The 18,488-nt window shown below is 33.2% G+C and overlaps 1 protein-coding gene and 1 long non-coding RNA gene across 2 annotated transcripts; both read left to right on the top strand.

The window, feature by feature from the left end:
• The first annotated feature begins 6,555 nt into the window (after positions 1–6,555).
• LOC107760814 (uncharacterized) lies at positions 6,556–7,977 on the top strand. Its single transcript, XR_001642468.2, has 2 exons — positions 6,556–7,619; positions 7,735–7,977. It is a non-coding gene; the product is annotated as an uncharacterized LOC107760814 (long non-coding RNA).
• Positions 7,978–8,331: 354 nt separating this feature from the next.
• Positions 8,332–10,027, top strand: LOC142163788 (uncharacterized). The gene is made up of 4 exons (XM_075220927.1): positions 8,332–8,369; positions 8,492–8,884; positions 9,043–9,283; positions 9,713–10,027. The coding sequence occupies exons 1-4, from the start codon at positions 8,332–8,334 to the stop codon at positions 10,025–10,027; spliced, it is 987 nt and encodes a 328-aa protein (XP_075077028.1).
• Positions 10,028–18,488: the final 8,461 nt, after the last annotated feature.

Raw genomic sequence — 18,488 nt, 5'->3', positions numbered from 1 at the left:
TGATTGATAGTGACAACGTTGATGAAGACGGATTGTTTTCCGTTGGTCATGACAGTTCCCATAAAGCGGGGATCATAAGACTCTATGATGACAAAGATTATAGGAAGTTTTGTTCTAAACTTTCTTCCAAGTCTGATCCGTACAAGCTTAATATGATATTGGTGATATTTTTTCGGATTCAGACAATGATTTGACCGACAAAAGTATGGAAATGCTCTTAAAAAGAATTAAAGGTAAAATGTTTTTCTTGGTAGAGAAGGATGCTGAAAAGATTTTACCTTTAATTCTTTTTAAGAGCATTTCCATACTTTTGTCGGTCAAATCATTGTCTGAATCCGAAGAAATATCACTAATATCACATTAAGCTTGTACGGATCAGACTTGAAAGAAAATTTAGAACAAAACTTCCTATAATCTCTGTCATCATAGAGTCTTATGATCCCCATTCTATGGGAACTGCCATGACCAACAGAACACATTCCGTCTTCATCAACCTTGTCACTATCAATTAAACTTCTTTTCCTCATGGAAAATGAAGTACATAATTACTCTATAAGCTCTTCTTTTATCTACTTACAAAATACTAAATTCCTACCTACACCATCACTATTTGAAACACATGTCATTGCCTTCTCATCATCATTGTCGCTAATGAGAAGAATAATTAAAGGCACACTTTGTCAGGTACTGTGTCTTAGTTATTCTTGGTGGAAGTTCTATTGCTTGTCTAATAACGTCATCAACCTCTTCTAATAATCCTATGGCAATCTAAAATTCCAAAACATAAACTAAAAGTTCAATTCATATCCTAAACCTTCAATTCATATCCACAAAAGTTCAAGTCATATCCTAAAGGTTCAACTCATATCGTAAAATGTTCAAGTCATATCGTAAAATTTCAATTTATATCGTACAAGTTCAATTCACAAGAACAAAACCTTAAAACTAAAAGTTCATCAATTCTTATCCTACGAGTTTAAACATAAACTAAAAGTTCAATTTATATCCTAAAGGTTCAATTCATATCCACAAAAGTTCAAGTCATATCCTAAAATTTCTATTTATATCCTAAAAATTTAACTCATATCCTAAAAGTTTCAATTTATATCCTACAAGTTCAATTCACAAGAACAAAACCTAAAAACTAAAAGTTATATTCATATCCTACGAGTTTAAACATAAACTAAAAGTTCAATTTATATCCTAAAGGTTCAATACATATGCTAAAGGTTCAATTTATTTCCTAAAAGTTCAACTCATATCCTAAAAGTTTCAATTCATATCCTAAAAAGTTCAAGTCATACATAAAAGCTTCAATTTATATCCTACAAGTTCAATTCACAAGAACAAAACCTAAAAACTAAAAGTTATATTCATATCTTACGAGTTTAAACATAAACTAAAACTTCAAGTCATATCCTAAAGGTTCAATACATATCCTAAAGGTTCAATTTATTTCCCAAAAGTTCAACTCATATCCTAAAAGTTTCAATTCATATTCTAAAAAGTTCAAGTCATACATAAAAGCTTTAATTTATATCGTACAAGTTCAATTCACAAGAACAAAACCTAAAAACTAAAAGTTCATCAATTTTTATCCTACGAGTTTAAACATAAACTAAAACTTCAAGTCATATCCTAAAGGTTCAATACATATCCTAAAGGTTCAATTTATTTCCCAAAAGTTCAACTCATATCCTAAAAGTTTCAATTCATATTCTAAAAAGTTCAAGTCATACATAAAAGCTTTAATTTATATCGTACAAGTTCAATTCACAAGAACAAAACCTAAAAACTAAAAGTTCATCAATTTTTATCCTACGAGTTTAAACATAAACTAAAAGTTCAATTTATATCCTAAAGGTTCAATACATATGCTAAAGGTTCAATTTATTTCCTAAAAGTTCAACTCATATCCTAAAAGTTTCAATTCATATCCTAAAAAGTTCAAGTCATACATAAAAGCTTCAATTTATATCCTACAAGTTCAATTCACAAGAACAAAACCTAAAAACTAAAAGTTATATTCATATCTTACGAGTTTAAACATAAACTAAAACTTCAAGTCATATCCTAAAGGTTCAATACATATCCTAAAGGTTCAATTTATTTCCCAAAAGTTCAACTCATATCCTAAAAGTTTCAATTCATATTCTAAAAAGTTCAAGTCATACATAAAAGCTTTAATTTATATCGTACAAGTTCAATTCACAAGAACAAAACCTAAAAACTAAAAGTTCATCAATTCTTATCCTACGAGTTTAAACATAAACTAAAAGTTCAATTTATATCCTAAAGGTTCAATTCATATCCACAAAAGTTCAAGTCATATCCTAAAATTTCTATTTATATCCTAAAAATTCAACTCATACCTAAAAGGTTCAATTTATATCCTAAAGGTTCAACTCATACATAAAAGCTTCAATTCATATCCACAAAAGTTCAAGTCATATCCTAAAGGTTCAACTCATACATAAAAGCTTCAATTTATATCCTAAAAGTTATATTCATATCCTACGAGTTTAAACTTAAACTAAAAGTTCAATTTATATCCTAAAAGCTTCAACTCATACCTAAAAGGTTCAATTCATATCCTAAAAATTCAACTCATATCCTAAAAGGTTCAATTTATATCCACAAAAGTTCAAGTCATATCCTAACGGTTCAACTCATACATAAAAGCTTCAATTTATATCCTAAAAGTTATATTCATATCCTACGAGTTTAAGTTCAATTTATATCCTAAAGGTTCAACTCATACCTAAAAGGTTCAATTCATATCCTAAAAATTCAACTCGTATCCTAAAAGGTTCAATTTATATCCTACAAGTTCAATTCACAAGAACAAAACCTAAAAACTATAAGTTATATTCGTATCCTACGAGTTTAAACTTAAACTAAAAGTTCAATTTATATCCTAAAAGTGGGCGACTCGTTGTACTCAAACAAGAGCCACGCAACGATTCGCTTAAGGCCTTAAACATTAACATTGTCTTGAACTTTAAGAGAAAATCCAAATATACTATCATGTGTCTATATTAAATATCTACCTATAAACTAATCAAGATTAAACTAAAAGTTCAATTTATACCCTAATATATATCTACCTATGAATCAAGTCTTTGACGTTAAATTAGTATTTATTGCTTACTAAAATATTGAAGGAGAAATACTCAATAAAGCCTAGCCTAAATATTCAACCCATACCCTAAACCCTAGATTTCTATAAAATGTTAAATAATGATAAATACAATCTAAACCCTAGGTTTCTATAAAATACAATGTTAAATAGTCAATTGAAACACTAATTCTAGGTTGAAACAATAAACAATTGAAACACTAATTGAAACCCTAGGTTTGTAATTCTAACCTTGAATTTTTAGGAGGTGGAGAAGGAGAGACGCAACAGCGGCAGAGGCGACGGCGACGACGGCAGCTGAGCGGTGGTCGTTGGTGGCGTGGGTGGGGCCTGGTGGTGGGAGTTGGAAGGGGGTGGGGTTTGAGTGTGAGAGAGAAAAGAGGGATTTTGGGAATTTTTTAGAAAGAATGGGAGGGGATCCCGGTTTTGAGAGTTATGTAATTAAAATAGCGACCAACGTTGGTCGCTATTTTGGTGGGTAAAACAGTTTTGAATTTTTAGACATAGCGACCAACTTTGGTCGCTATATTCTGACCGTTTGACCAAAATAGCGACCAAAGTTGGTCGCTATTTCAAAATATATATATAAGCTGTATTCGATACGCTATTACCTAATACACTTATAGTTAGTGCATAGTATAGCGTATGTATATATATATATATATATAATATATATATATAAGCTATATTCGATACGGTATTACCTCATACACTTATACTTAGTGCATAGTATAGTGTAAGTACATATATTATATATATATATATATATATATATATATATATATATATATATATATATATATATATATATATATATATATATATATATAAGCTATATTCGATACGGTATTACCTCATACACTTATACTTAGTGCATAGTATAGCGTAAGTACATATATTATATATATATAAGCTATATATAGCGTAAGTATATATATTGTATATATATAAGCTGTATTCGATACGGTATTACCTCATACACTTATACTTAGTGCATAGTATAACGTAAGTACATATATTATATATATATATATAAGTTGTATTCGATACGGTATTACCTAGTACACTTATACTTAGTGCATAATATAGCGTAAGTATATATATTGTATATATATAAGCTATATTATATATATATATAAGTTGTATTCGATACGGTATTACCTCATACACTTATACTTAGTGCATAGTATAGCGTAAGTACATATATATTATATATATATAAGCTGTATATATATATATATATATATATATAAGCTGTATTCGATACGGTATTACCTAGTACACTTATACTTAGTGCATAATATAGCGTAAGTATATATATTGTATATATATAAGCTGTATTCGATACGGTATTACCTCATACACTTATAGTTAGTGCATAGTATAGCGTAAGTACATATATATTATATATATATATATATAAGCTATATTCGATACGGTATTACCTAGTACACTTATACTTAGTGCATAATATAGCGTAAGTATATATATTGTATATATATAAGCTGTATTCGATACGGTATTACCTCATACACTTATACTTAGTGCATAGTATAGCGTAAGTACATATATTATATATATATAAGCTATATTCGATACGGTATTACCTCATACACTTATACTTAGTGCATAGTATAGCGTAAGTACATATATTGTATATATAGACACACACGCCCGCTTCGTAGTACTATTCATCCCTTGTATTACAAAATTATTAACGACTTACATTTATATTATTTACATAGTAAACACAAAAGTGATTTTTAAATTTTACCATATAGAGACCAACTTTGGTCGCTAACTTTAAATGAATTTAATTTAGCGACCAAAGTTGGTCACTAAATGTACATGAATTTAAATTAGAGACCAAATTTGGTCACTAAAATTTAATCAGATTTATTTATATTTTATATAATATTTAAATTAATAATAAAAATTGTTAAACGTTAGAACTGGGTCCCACATTGGCGACCAACTTTGGTCGCTAAATTTTGAATTATATTTATTTATATTTTATAAATTTTTTACATAAATATATATTTATTAAAATATTATAACTGGGTCCCACTTTAGCGACTAAAGTTGGTCGCTATCTTCTTATCCTTCAGTTAGCGACCAACTTTGGTCGCAAGTTTTAAATTATATATATTTATATTTTATAAGTTTTATAAAATAATAATAAAATTATTAAAAAAAATTGTGTGGGTCCCACTTTTGCGACCAACATTGGTCGTTAAACTCAGTGTATCTTTGACCAAGCAAGTCTGACCAGTCCAGTCAACAGTTTGACTAAATTTGCGTCCAAATAGCGACCAACTATGGTCGCTAAATCATTTCAAATATTTTTTTTATTATTTTCGGTAGTTTGGCGACCAACTTTGGTCGCTTTTCTTAACAGACCAAATTTGGTCGCCAATATTTGGTCGCTTTTTGGCCGAATTCTAGTAGTGTGCTCCAAATGCTAAAAATTTGACTATCTACAGAAATCACCATTTTTCCTTCTTTGCTGGTTTAATTAGATTTTGATGCATTTACTTTTGAAGATTTGATATAAGAGATGCTAACTTAATTTGATGTTGATTTGTCCAATCAATGTAAATAAAAACATATATAACTCAACCGAAAATGAAGGAAGAGATATTTTTTATTTAAGCTCCATTAATTTTCTCTTGTTCTGCATGAAAAAAATCAAAACAATATAACTTTTACCCAAAAATTGTAACGTAGACTATAATATATACATTTTAATACATGGTGTCCGTTGTGCTTCTTTGAAAAAAATAATATTCTTCACTTACTCAAGTATTATTAAGGAAACTTAAGAATCAAAACTCGATGTTTTTGCAACAGAAAATTTATTAACAATATACTTATAAGCGATGTTTGGCTATAATTATATTGTATATTTTTAATGCATTACTTACCTTATATTTCGGTATTTAATAATGAATTAGTGCGATATTTGAGCTTAATTAAGTTGTTTTCATGTGTAGAATCAGTAAGACGTGAAAAGGAATGGATGTTGCACAAAGGGATATTGAAGAAACACTAAAACATCACGAAAAGATGAAAATCGGATGAAGCCCAGCACCAGGCAACAAGCCAGGCGACGCCTGGCACTACTAAATAATGGTTCTATTGGAATAGTTATTTGGCAACGGTTATAGAACTGTTACAATAGATTATGTGTTGGAACAATTTTAATTATTCCAATAGAGTGAAAAGGCTTTTGGTACACTTCTAAAGCAAAACCGTTCCAATAGGATAGTAAATGTCACAATAAATGAAGCTATGAGGACGGTTTATAAAGGCGATACAATAGGGTTATTTATGGGAACAGTTTGCTGAAATAAAATATTTATTGGGACGGTTTATTTTTTCCTCCGTAATTTCCCTCCTACGTATTTATTAAAAAAACTAAAAATAAATGATGACCCCATAAAAAATTTAATACTAAGCGTTTAAGTTAGAAACGCATCGTCTCTCTCATTAGCACCCGTCTCTTTCATCTCTCTCGTCTTCAAACCTAGAAAAATCCGCCATTGACGAACTGTGCGGCCTACTTCAACGAAGGAATTCCGAAGAAGGACAACCATTTCGGCTAATAAAAGGGAATCTCATATGTAAATTACCGGTATTTTTTCGTGTTTGATATTTTCTGTGGTTGTTCGCTTTCGCTATTGTTTTGCCGGAAAATTGTTTCGCCGCTTCTACTACTTTCTTTCTCTGGTAAGTTTCATATAAACCCAATAATTTACTCTGTCCTTTGTTTGTATTATATGATAAATTTTTTCATTTCTAGTTTGTAAAACTGTAATTATCTAGTTAGTTGGAAAAACAAATTAAACTTTGTTTAGGGTTTTTTGAGGTATTTTTAGTTGGAATTTTTGATCTAACTAACGGGAAGGATTTGAGCACCAAAATATATGGTCTGTCGTTTTATACTCTCGGCAAACTATACGAGCATGGTGTTACATTAAGGGATTTCTTATTATTTTTTGCTACTTGACTCTTCATGTTAAATCTGCGGCAAAGGATGTTTTGTGAATAAGAAATACATTGATCACATTTTATCTGTTAGTTTTATGTGTTATTATTGTTTGCTCTATTTCATTTGCCTAATTTCCATGAACTTCCACTCTATAAACCTGTTCATCAGTGTAAAGACACTCTTAATACAAATTAGAAGCAATAAATGGTTCTTGATTATTTGAAGAAAACTTAATTCAAACTAAAAAGGTAAAGAGAATCAATGCTTTAGGCAACACTTGCTAGACTATTGATTAATATAACATCAACTTTCTCTATATGTAAAAACTCTTACACAATATAAGTAGTCAATCCATGTAATTAGCTGAGTTTGAATTAGCTGCTAAGTTTTTGAACTTGCCTGTCCATTTTCTGGAATATGTCATATGAGAGCTATATGTTCCAAGACTCAGCCTGCATAACTGGAAGGACCTTCTGTGTTGCCAGAAAGGTACATTAAAAAATTCTTATAATTAATAACCAAGTGGGTGTTTGCTGGTGGGGCCACACCTTGCCTCTTGCCATGGACAAGTAATTGAATAATTTGTATTGCTGATTACTTTCAGATACTAATTTATTGGACATACCTTATGTGAGATAAGTCATTAACATCCTTGTGGAATGAAGTATCAAGTCAAATTCAGATGATACTTAATTCAGCCTTGTATATAGAGTGCCAGAACTTTTGCATTTATATATATCTTGTAAATTTAGATTTTTTCCTGTAGAAGCAGTCAAACAACTTTATTGGTTGGTAGTGATCTCTTTTAAAATTTTGCAATAATGAAATCCATATAATTTTGATTTTATTAGCTGATTTTTTTATTAAGAGTATATAAGCCAATTTTATACTACTCCCTCTGTTTCATATTATATGAGGTAGTTTGTCTCGGCACGGAGTTTAAGAAAAAAGAAGAAGACTTTTGAAACTTGTGGTCTTAAAAGCTTAAGGGGTAAAAAGTTTGTGGGACCATGACATTTGTGTAGCTATAAAAGCTTCTCATTAAGGGTAAATGGGTAAAATAAAAGAGTTTAAAGTTGAATTATTTTCAAATTTAAAAATGTGTCATTTGTTTTGGAACAGACTAAAAAGAAAAGTACCTCATTTAATATGAAATAGAGTGAGTGTTTGTTTTGGTGTCATATAGGATAAAAGTAATTTAATGGATAACAGAGATAAAATGTGGATGGGCCTTCGAAGGTCAACTAATAAGTACATACAAGGAGTGAATAAATTTCTTGATAAAGCATTTGAACGAGCTTCCCAAGTAAAACAAATATTATGCCCTTGTAAAGAGTGCGCTAATTGTTTTGGCATCATAGAAATGTGGTGGAAGACCACTTGATTGTTAATGGTTTTGTTCATGGATACAACAAATGGATTTTCCACGGGGAAGGATTTTCCTCGAGAAAGACTGCATGTCCAAGCAGTAATGAAGAAGGTTCTGACATATATGACGATATTGATGGATTACTTCATGATACATTTCGAAATGTCGAGGATGATTTGGGACATAAAAGAGTAAGGGATGGACCATCGGAAGATGCAAACAGATTCTTTAAATTACTAGAAGAAGGAAAAGAAGAATTATATCCAGGGTGTGAGAATTTCTCCAAATTAGATTTTACGATTCGGTTGTACTTGTTTAAATGCATTTATGGGATGAGTAATGTGGCATTCACAGACTTGTTGGAGTTGTTAAAAGAGGCATTTCCGTTTGCTCAGCTACCCCAGTCTTTCTACAAAGCAACAAGCATGATAAAAGATTTGAGTCTTCATTATAAAAAAAAATACATGCATGTCCTAATGATTGCATGTTATTTGGCCATGACAATGTAAATGCGGATAATTGTTCTGTATGTGGGTCTTCTAGATGGAAGAATGTTTTTAATGTCTTGACTAATAAAAAGACCAAAACCTCTGCAAAGGTTTTAAGGTACTTTCCATTAAAGCCTTGGCTACAGAGGATATTCATGTGTCCCGAAATAGCTGTAGCTATGAAATGGCATGCTATTGAACGACTGAATGATGGAAATATAAGACATCCTGCTGATAGTGATGCTTGGAAGGAATTCGACTCCTTGCACCCTGAATTCTCTAGCGACCCTCGCAATGTTAGATTGGGTCTTTCAAGTGATAGTTTCAACCTGTTTCGAACAATAAGCATTTCACATAGCACGTGGTCTGTTATGTTAATGAACTATAATCTATCGCCTTGGATTTGCATGAAGCCAGAGTATATAATGTTGTCAATGATCATCCCAGGTATGTCATCTCCGGGAAATGATATAGATGTATATCTACAACCACTAATTGCTGAATTGAAGGAACTATGAGAATTCAGTGTACAAACATTTCATGCCGAATCTAACCAGATATTTCAATTGCGTGCAGCGTTAATGTGGACAATTAGTGATTTTCCTGCACTAACAATGCTTTCTGGATGGAGAACAAAGGAAAAATTTGCATGCCCCACTTGTAATTATGGCACATGCTCTCAATATCTCAAGCATAGTCATAAGATGTGCTACATGAGTCATTAGACATTTTTGCCTCCTGAACATCCATTTCGAAGAGATAAGAAATCATTTGATGGTAAGGAGGATCATAGACTTGCACATACTCCTTTGTCGGATACAGAAGTCCTCGAAGAGTTGCGTGAATTCAAGAATGTCTTTGGAAAGGGCCAAAAGAAAAGGTCTCGGGATAACAAGTGTCCATGGAAGAAAAGATCCATCTTCTTTGAACTACCGTACTGGGAAACTAACAAATTGAGGCACAATCTTGATCTGATGCACAATGAGAAGAATATATGCGATAGTATTCTTGGGACATTATTGGAGATAGATGAAAAGTGAAAAAGATCATGTAAATTCTTGTTACGATTTGCAATAAATGGGAATACGAAAAGAGCCTGGCCTCACGAGGTTCCAGGCGCGTTCCAGACCTGGCCTCGTGAGGTCAGGCACCCAGTTGCCCTAGTTCGGAAATCAATACTATCTAAAAATCTAGAATTGAACTCGAAAGTGAGAATTCTAGATTGCATATAGGATTGAGTAGAGCAAGTTCTTGAACCTGGGATGGAGGAATGGATTCGCAGTTAGGATAGACATATGCTAATTGTCTTGCTTAGTTATTATACGAGAATTATAAATGTATTCTTGTTGATTCTAACTCTATAGACATATAGGTATTAGGTTATTTTGAATAGGTGAGTAAGAACTCGACAGATTCTTATGAGCAATAATAATCCCGTCAACCAACAAACCAGATAAATTAATTAGTCAATACAGTAGGATTGCTAGATTGTCCATGACCCTTGGTCATTTTCATCACATTGATAACATAAAAGTCCGCTCTTCCTTTGTTTTGAATTTACTACTATTTGTTTTTCTTTATTTTAGTTAGTTTAGATTCAAATACTTTTAGGTTTAATTCTTGTTTAAATAATTTGGATAGTCTAATTTAGTTAATAGTTGATAACAAGTATCATGGGTTCGACATCCCACTTTTAATCACTTTATTACTTGACGACTATGTATACTTGCATGTGCATTTGGCCGCAACACTAAGAGATAAAATGGAAGTTTATTTAAAGCTTTACCTCTTCTGTGCATATTTACAATATAATGCACCACAAATTAGGAAATTAAAATAAATGTGCATTTTTATCCCTTGTCAATCGTAATTTAATTTACAATATTTAGGTTTTAAATTTCTCCATATCTTCGGACAATCGAGCATCGAAACGACAATCTCAGCAGCCATGCAAAACGTGCACCTTAATTACTATCACATATGATGGATTTTATAATCGCTCATTTCAAGTATCATATAGCCAAAAAGTTATATCTTGACATAGAGAACAAAGACACATGATCTTACAAATTAAATCAAATGCTTGTATGTTCACATGTTCCTCTCCACTAGATATGATGCGAGATGTTGAACTTATGGCCTCATCAATCCTTCAAGAAAATGAAAGTCCAAGAAGATTCCTAATCGTTGTGGACATTAATCCGTCGTATTTTTCAAGCAATTTCGAATCCTTACTAAGATTATCACGAAAAGGCAAGCAAGAATGAGGACGAGTTGATAGAGCAAGTTGTGAACTTACCCTTATAGGAAGAGACCGAGTTTGCGCCTATTCCTGCATCGAGGCATGTGGTTGAAGCATAGAGATGGTGAAGGGAGAGAATTTAAAAATGAAGGTGAATGTGATTGAGAAGTATAACATATGTTTTGATAAGTTGAGTTCAAGAGGTAATATTGAAAATACTCGCATGCCATGCAAGTTACTTCAACAACGTCTTTTGATATCAACATATCAAGAAATATTCTATAGTTCTCACTTATATTCTCCTTCATATTCGTCTTCCCACCCTTCACTTCTTACATTGCTTCAATCGCATGTGCAGGAATTAACACAAATCGAGTCTCTTCTAATAAGGGCAATTTCACGATTTGCTCTATCAACTCGACCTAATTCTCCTATGCTTTCTCGTGATAATTTTGGTAAGCATTCAAAATCGTTTAAAGGAATATGACGGATTATGTCCATAATAATTGGTATTCTTATCGGTCTTTCATTTTCTTGGAGGACAGACGATGCCCTAAGATCGATGTCTTGCATCATGTCTAGTTGATACATTTTCTTTGGGTGTTGAACCAACCTTAATTCTCCAGCAAACACATAAGTTGAAGCATAACCTCAAATTCAGACACGTAGGAATTGAATTACGTAATTGACAAATTCAGATCAACAAATCAAAGCTTAAATGAAAGGAAGCATTACCTCAACCTACATAAGTTGAAATATAGACACAAACAAAAGTGAATTTATGGGATCAGAATAGGAGAAGTTGGGGGAGGTGAAAAGAGTTGTAATTAATATGAAATAATGATATTTAATGAAGAATCATGTATTTTTTTTTTTAATATAGTACATAAATGAAGGAAATAGGAGGAAAAGCCAAAAAATTGAGATAAATGATTTGTTTTGGTTTTAGTGAGTGTCAATTCTCTTTATATATTATATACAGTTATATATATATTATAAATTGATTTTCTTGGTTTTAGAGAGTGTCAGCTTGTAAGATATTTTTAACTACTATAAGGTGTTAGGTACGATATTATTTTGCGCAAGCGACTTTACATATGATATTAGAGTCACTCTGCATGAAATCTTAAACGATAGTGGGGTAAACCTCAGGAAGGACGATGAGTCCCTATGGGGGGAGGTGTATGTGATACCCTAGGCGAATCCCACATCGACAAAACGCGGGAGATATGCTTAAGCAAACAAGTCGTAGACTCTAGTAATGCGTCTTAAAGCCGTGCGGCCCTAGATCTAAAGCAGACATCATACTTATATATATATATATATATATATATATATATATATATATATATATATATATATATATATATATATATATATATATATATAACTGAATAGTTTCTCTCTCTAGCTGCGATGAACAGTAGCAACGCAACAGTTTACCAGCCATAACTCCATATTCCGGCAGTGGAAATTCACCAAATTGGTCGCAAAAGAACCCCCTTCTCATTGCGAACAATCCCCAGTTGGTTTCATCCCCAAATCAATAGCCAATTTTTCCAGATCTTAATTTTCATTTCGTGTTTACTGTAGAACGCAGAAATTTTTATTAAATTTATCTGCTTTTTGGAGTTTTGAAGAGCTTCATGGCTGCTACGACCTCTCCCCAGCCTTTGGCTGTGGGAGAGGCAATCCAAAACAATCAAGAATCAGTTCATAATCATAATACCAAGCAGTCTTATGCCTCGCATCTACTGTCAAAACAATCTGCCGCAAAATCGTCAAAACTGGAGCTTTGTCCAGTAACGTTTGAACATGGTGAACCTACTGTGGAATTCACCATTGAAGAGGTGAATGCTTTCACAATGGAAGATGGTTTACATCAAGCTGTAATCCTCAAATTTTCGTATGGGAAACCTGATCTACAAAAACTACGATAGATTATTTCCAAACATTTGATGTCAAAGGCTACTGTAATATTGGATAACTGGAATATCGACATATACTGGTTAGGTTTGATTTGTTTGAAGATTTTGTTCAAGCTCTGTCAAGATCGACAGGTTATATTAAGGCGAAGGGTGACGAGTTCTTTTTTAGAACATTCCCATGGACAATAGGCTTTAATCCGCGAGAAGAAACATCGAGGGCAGTCGTATGGATCTCTTTACCTGACTTGCCTGCAAATTTCTTTGCAAAAAGGTCGTTAATGTCCATCGCTTCAGCAGTTGGAAAGCCTTTAGCAGTGGACAAAGCAACGCAAGATCGAACGCGACCAAGTACGGCAAGGGTTAAGGTCGCTCGATTTACTGGACAAGCATCCAAAGAGAATTAAGATTCATATTGTGGATAAGAATTCTGGGAAAGTTGTTGAGAATTATCAGGAGATAGTATATGATAATCTTCCAAAATATTGTATCTGTTGTAAGCATCAAGGGCACGATGAAAGATCATGCCGTTGGAAGACTGTGAAAAATAAGGAAGATGTAGTTGTTGCGACTGAAAATGAAGTTCTGGGAAATCTGGACAAATTGCAAGGTGATGCCAGGGATTTTCTTAATGCAAAAAGGGTTGGGCAGCTGGAAGATGAAGCAACAAAAGCAAATTTGGTTGAGCAGCACAAATTGAAGGCAAAAAACAAATTGTGAACAAAAACAATGAAGTGGTAATGAATCGAGCAGCGGTGGATAACAATGCAGGTGAAGTCTCAAAGCTTGATAAGGGACCACATCCTCCCTCTCGAGATGTGCATGCTAGGATAGCTTTGGCAAGGATTTCCAATGCTGTTAATCTAATTGTGCAAGCCTATGACGAGCTTGCTAGTGCTGCAGCTATTTTGTCAACTGGTGTAAGTTTAAACGGTGTTGTTGCTCGGGCTGAGGAAGATGCTACAGGTTCAAAAAGTGATCATGTTGTGATTGATACACAAGTAGTTGATCGAGATACTGATGTCCCTGATGCTACAGCTTTTCATAAGGAGCAGGGATTTGAGCAGGGGACTCAGGCTCAGGCAACTGGTGTAGGTACAAATTTGGAGTCTACTACTGCATTGAAAACAGCTGTTGATCGAGTGGCTGCACTTGTTGAAACAGTTGAGAAACCAGCAGCAGCAGGTACAACTGCTGTAGATGTATCTAACGCTGCTTTAGTTCCAGCTGAAGTTGCTTCAAAACCTACTGATGTTGTACAAGATACAAAGGAAGCTGGGCAGCATATTATTAAGGATAACTAGACAACGGTTTCCAGCAAAAAAGGCACTCCAAACAACAAAAAAAATGATACAGGTTGAGCAGATTTCCACAAAATTTTCAAATCCTTTCAATGCTCTAGCCAACATGAATGACTATCATGAGAAGATGGATAACACAACAACCTTAATTGATGGTTCTTTTAACCAGCAAATAATATCAATTTCAAGCAGTAAAAAGGGAGGCCGAACCAGCAATAATTTGGCTAAGTTTTTCGGAGATCGACAAAATGCTATAAATAGCAACGTGGCAGAAGTGTCAAAGGGCAAGCTACTACCCAGGTCCAGCACTCCCACGATTCTTGTTTCCAGTCTACAAGTGCAGAAAATTATCAAAGAATCACATATTGAAATAATGATGTATGCCAATCCTATATTCAAGCAACCGTTGGTAACCTTGAATACATCGGCGTATGACATTTCATCTCAATCAGTGGAGTCGTTTGGGGATGTTGAAGGTGAATCTGGGCAGCTCATGTTGTCAACGGGGAATAATAATGAGGTGATACAGTCAAATCTGAGGTTGATGGCTATCAAATCCAAGCTTTGGCAAGAGCAGCGTGAGGATGACAATGAAGAGGATTGGGCTGATGGTTTCGCTGGTTATTCATCAGAAGAAGCTGATAAGGAGGTTGATCATGATAGTGCAGGGGAAGATAGTGATTCAATGGCTATGAAAAAACATGGTCAAGTACGAGCAGCAAGTGTCAAGAGTAATATGAACCTCAATGCTCCTGCTTTTGTTCCCATAAGTTACTTAAATTCTGGTATGCAAAATGCAGCAACAGGAGCATCTACAGTTACTGTGCAGCAGCAGCAAATTGATCTCAACTCCTCAAATACTAATCCTACAGGTGATCGAACTACAACAGTGCAACCAAAAAATGGGCAGCTCCAAGGTGTGATAACCAGTACACACGCAACAACACCTACAACGAAGGTTAGTCCAGCATCTAGTCCTAAAGGTGATCGAGAAGTCACAGCAGTGCAATCTGGACAGAATCAAATTGTTACAACTATCCCAGTTATTTCAGAGGAGGAGAGAAAGCTTTTGGATGCAATGGTGAGTTCTACATCATTAAATCCTGTAAATCCAAATGCCTATAGCATTGGTCCTGTGAGTAAGAGCAGGAATAAGCTAAAAAAAATGAACAACATCAAAGCAAGGCAATGGTGATAAATACAAAGGGACAATCTGCATTGGTGACACTAGACATCGTCCAAAATGCTCCACAATCTGTGAATGTGGGGAGAGAAATTTTTGAAGAAGGAGAGGAAGATGCAACGATACAACAATGTAGAGCAGAGGCCGCAAGAAAAGGAGATTTATCACCTATGAATAGCGGCAAAGGTAAGAAGACTCATACAAGGAAAAATAGTTGGGACGACAAGGTTAGTGATTTTTTAAATGTTAGGCGACCTCCAATGAGTTTAAATGTTAGGCGACCTCCAATGAGAGTTGCCAAACAAAAGCAGGCTGCCCCAACTACATCAACGAGGTCTAACCGTTCAAAAAAGAAATGCTGATTTTTGAATACATTTTGAACACGGTTGAGGAAAACAACAAAGAATTACAAATTGAAGATTTTACAAGTTTGGAAAAGAAGGGACAAGAATTTAATTCCTACTACATTCTATTTTATCATTTTATAAGTATACTCATTTGTAATATCATCACAGAGTATGTTATAAACTCTGTGATGATCATTGAATATTTGGTCTGATCAAGTTCTTATTTTTTACATGCTTGTTAGTAGGTGAGGCCTTTTCTTTGCCTCAATAGGATTAGTAAGGTAAGGTTTAGCCTGGTTTGTGTTGCCTTGGTACTATGCCTTTGGAAAAATATCCACACGGCTATGAGATTATATGCCCTCGTGAGACTTTGCCGGCAGCTACACCATGAATCCTCTACATGAGGCTGCCATCATAAGGCAATGTGAGGCGCAGAGGAGTGATTATATAGCCAAGGCATATGGGTAACAATACCGGTGTTATTGTCCCCCTTATTTGTATTTTTCCTAATTGTTGTATTTTTCTTTTCTGTTTTTAATAAAAAACTAGCCCTAGGCGCTTGCCTAGTGGATTGCCAAAAAACAATTATATATAAAACCATAAAAAAGAAAAAAATTCAAGATCCTTTAATTTTAGCATGTCAGTTACACAACATCCATCCCCCATTTCTAATAACTCCCCCTACATTTAAGATTTTGTTTCTTTTCCAAAGGATGTCAAAAATATTTTCTCTCTTTCTTAATAATCACCAAAAATCTCTCTTTTAAGTTTATACCCCCTTGCCCCCCAAATTTCCGATTCTTTTCTTTTTCCAAATGTTTTCAAACCCAATTTTTCTCTTTCTTACTAATCACCAAAAATGTCTATTTCTTATTGATACAATGCTGACAAAATTCGGAATATTGCTCTAGAAATAAGTTGTGGGTAAATTTTGTATCTTGTTTTCGTTCTTTCTAAAATATTTATAGTATGTGACTTGTATATGATATATCAATACCTAAAACAATACTTGGTACAATACTAAATACAATTATAATACGATTATATTAGATTTTTAGTATAGAGTTGCGATTGAAACTTGAAGAAGCTGAAGATCATAATTGTATCACAATTTATCTGAAATGTATCGCGAATGTATCATAATTATTGAAGGAATTGTATTACAGATGTATGATAATTGTATATTCATTCTACATTGTTATGAACAGTTATGAGTTCGTGACGAATTTCACAATTTATACCATAAAAATATGATAATTGTATATTAATATTAGTATTGTATCATGTATTATTTTGGGTATTAATGTACCATATACAAGTTAGATACAATTATAATACAAGTATGATACAATTATATTTTTGGCATTGATATATTTGATACAATTCAAATACAATTATGATACAGTTGTCATACAATAATCATAAAATTCCTGAATATTTCATCATTTTCAGTGTTGTCCAGTCTCCCAGCAAAAGAACAAGTAATTGATGATTTTTTAATAATATAAAGCTATCGGCAATAGTGGGAAGAGAGAATATGGAGATTCTAGGTGTAGATTAAGGGATTTTGATATAAAAAAAGGAGAGAGAAGAGGAGAGCGGAAAAAGAAAAGGATGTAGTTGAATCACTTATTTGAAGGCACTAATAATGGGGTGAGGACCTTTTAAGGATAAATGTATACAATTTTTAAGAAAAATCTAGATATTTATTAAAAATTACAAAACATAAAGGATATAGGTAAATAAATTTCTAATATAGTATAGCTAGTATAACGACCCGATCGGTCGTTTTGAGTATTTACATCCCATTCAACTATTTGAAGTCTTGAGTAGCTTCATATGATGTATTATGACCAGTGTGTATTGTCGGCTTTGATTTTCAGGTGTTTTGAGATTAGTTCGGAAGAATGAATTTCATGTTGGAAGCCTTAAGTTGACCAAATTTGAATTTTTGTATTCGACCTCAAATCGGAGTTTTGATGATTCCATTAGGTCCGGATGGTGATTTTGGACTCGGGTGTATGCCCAAAATTTAATTTGGATATTTCTAGAATGTTTCAACGTCATTTATTCAAGTATAAGTGGTACCGAATTAAGCAAATGAGCTCCAAATTCAATTTTTATTGAATCATTAGATTCGTATTAAAATTACAGAGCCATAGCAAAAAGAATCGTCGAATTCGGACATCGTATAAAAGAGTTATGCCCATTTTCGTATCGGGAAATATTGTTGTTTTTCTGGGGCAGAGGCAAATCGCAGGTGTCAAATGCGACTTGCATAAACAGATTCTAAAACTGGAGTTTCGGCTATTTTTAACACATTTGGAGCTATGAAACTCGGATTGAAGCGATTTTTGAGGTAATTTTCACCATATGGATTGAGGCAAGTAATTCTAACTCGGTTTCTGATTAAATTAAATGAATCTATTGTTGCTTTTATCCACAATTTAGTACTTTGGGTTGAAAATGGTAGAAAATTTTATAGACTTTAATTGAGGATTTG

Source organism: Nicotiana tabacum, chromosome 9 (genome assembly GCF_000715075.1).
Source record: "Nicotiana tabacum cultivar K326 chromosome 9, ASM71507v2, whole genome shotgun sequence".
NCBI classification, from domain to species: Eukaryota; Viridiplantae; Streptophyta; class Magnoliopsida; order Solanales; family Solanaceae; genus Nicotiana; species Nicotiana tabacum.
This window is presented reverse-complemented; position numbering and strand designations above follow the sequence as displayed.

Excerpts from the sequence above, each read along its gene's own strand:
- LOC142163788 (XM_075220927.1), top strand. The coding sequence starts at position 8,332 with ATGGATAACAGAGATAAAATGTGGATGGGCCTTCGAAG. Across the intron at positions 8,885-9,042 it reads TTGTTAAAAGAGGCATTTCC|ATGGAAGAATGTTTTTAATG; the intron begins GTTTGCTCAGCT and ends TGGGTCTTCTAG. Across the intron at positions 9,284-9,712 it reads TCTCTAGCGACCCTCGCAAT|ACATTTTTGCCTCCTGAACA; the intron begins GTTAGATTGGGT and ends ATGAGTCATTAG.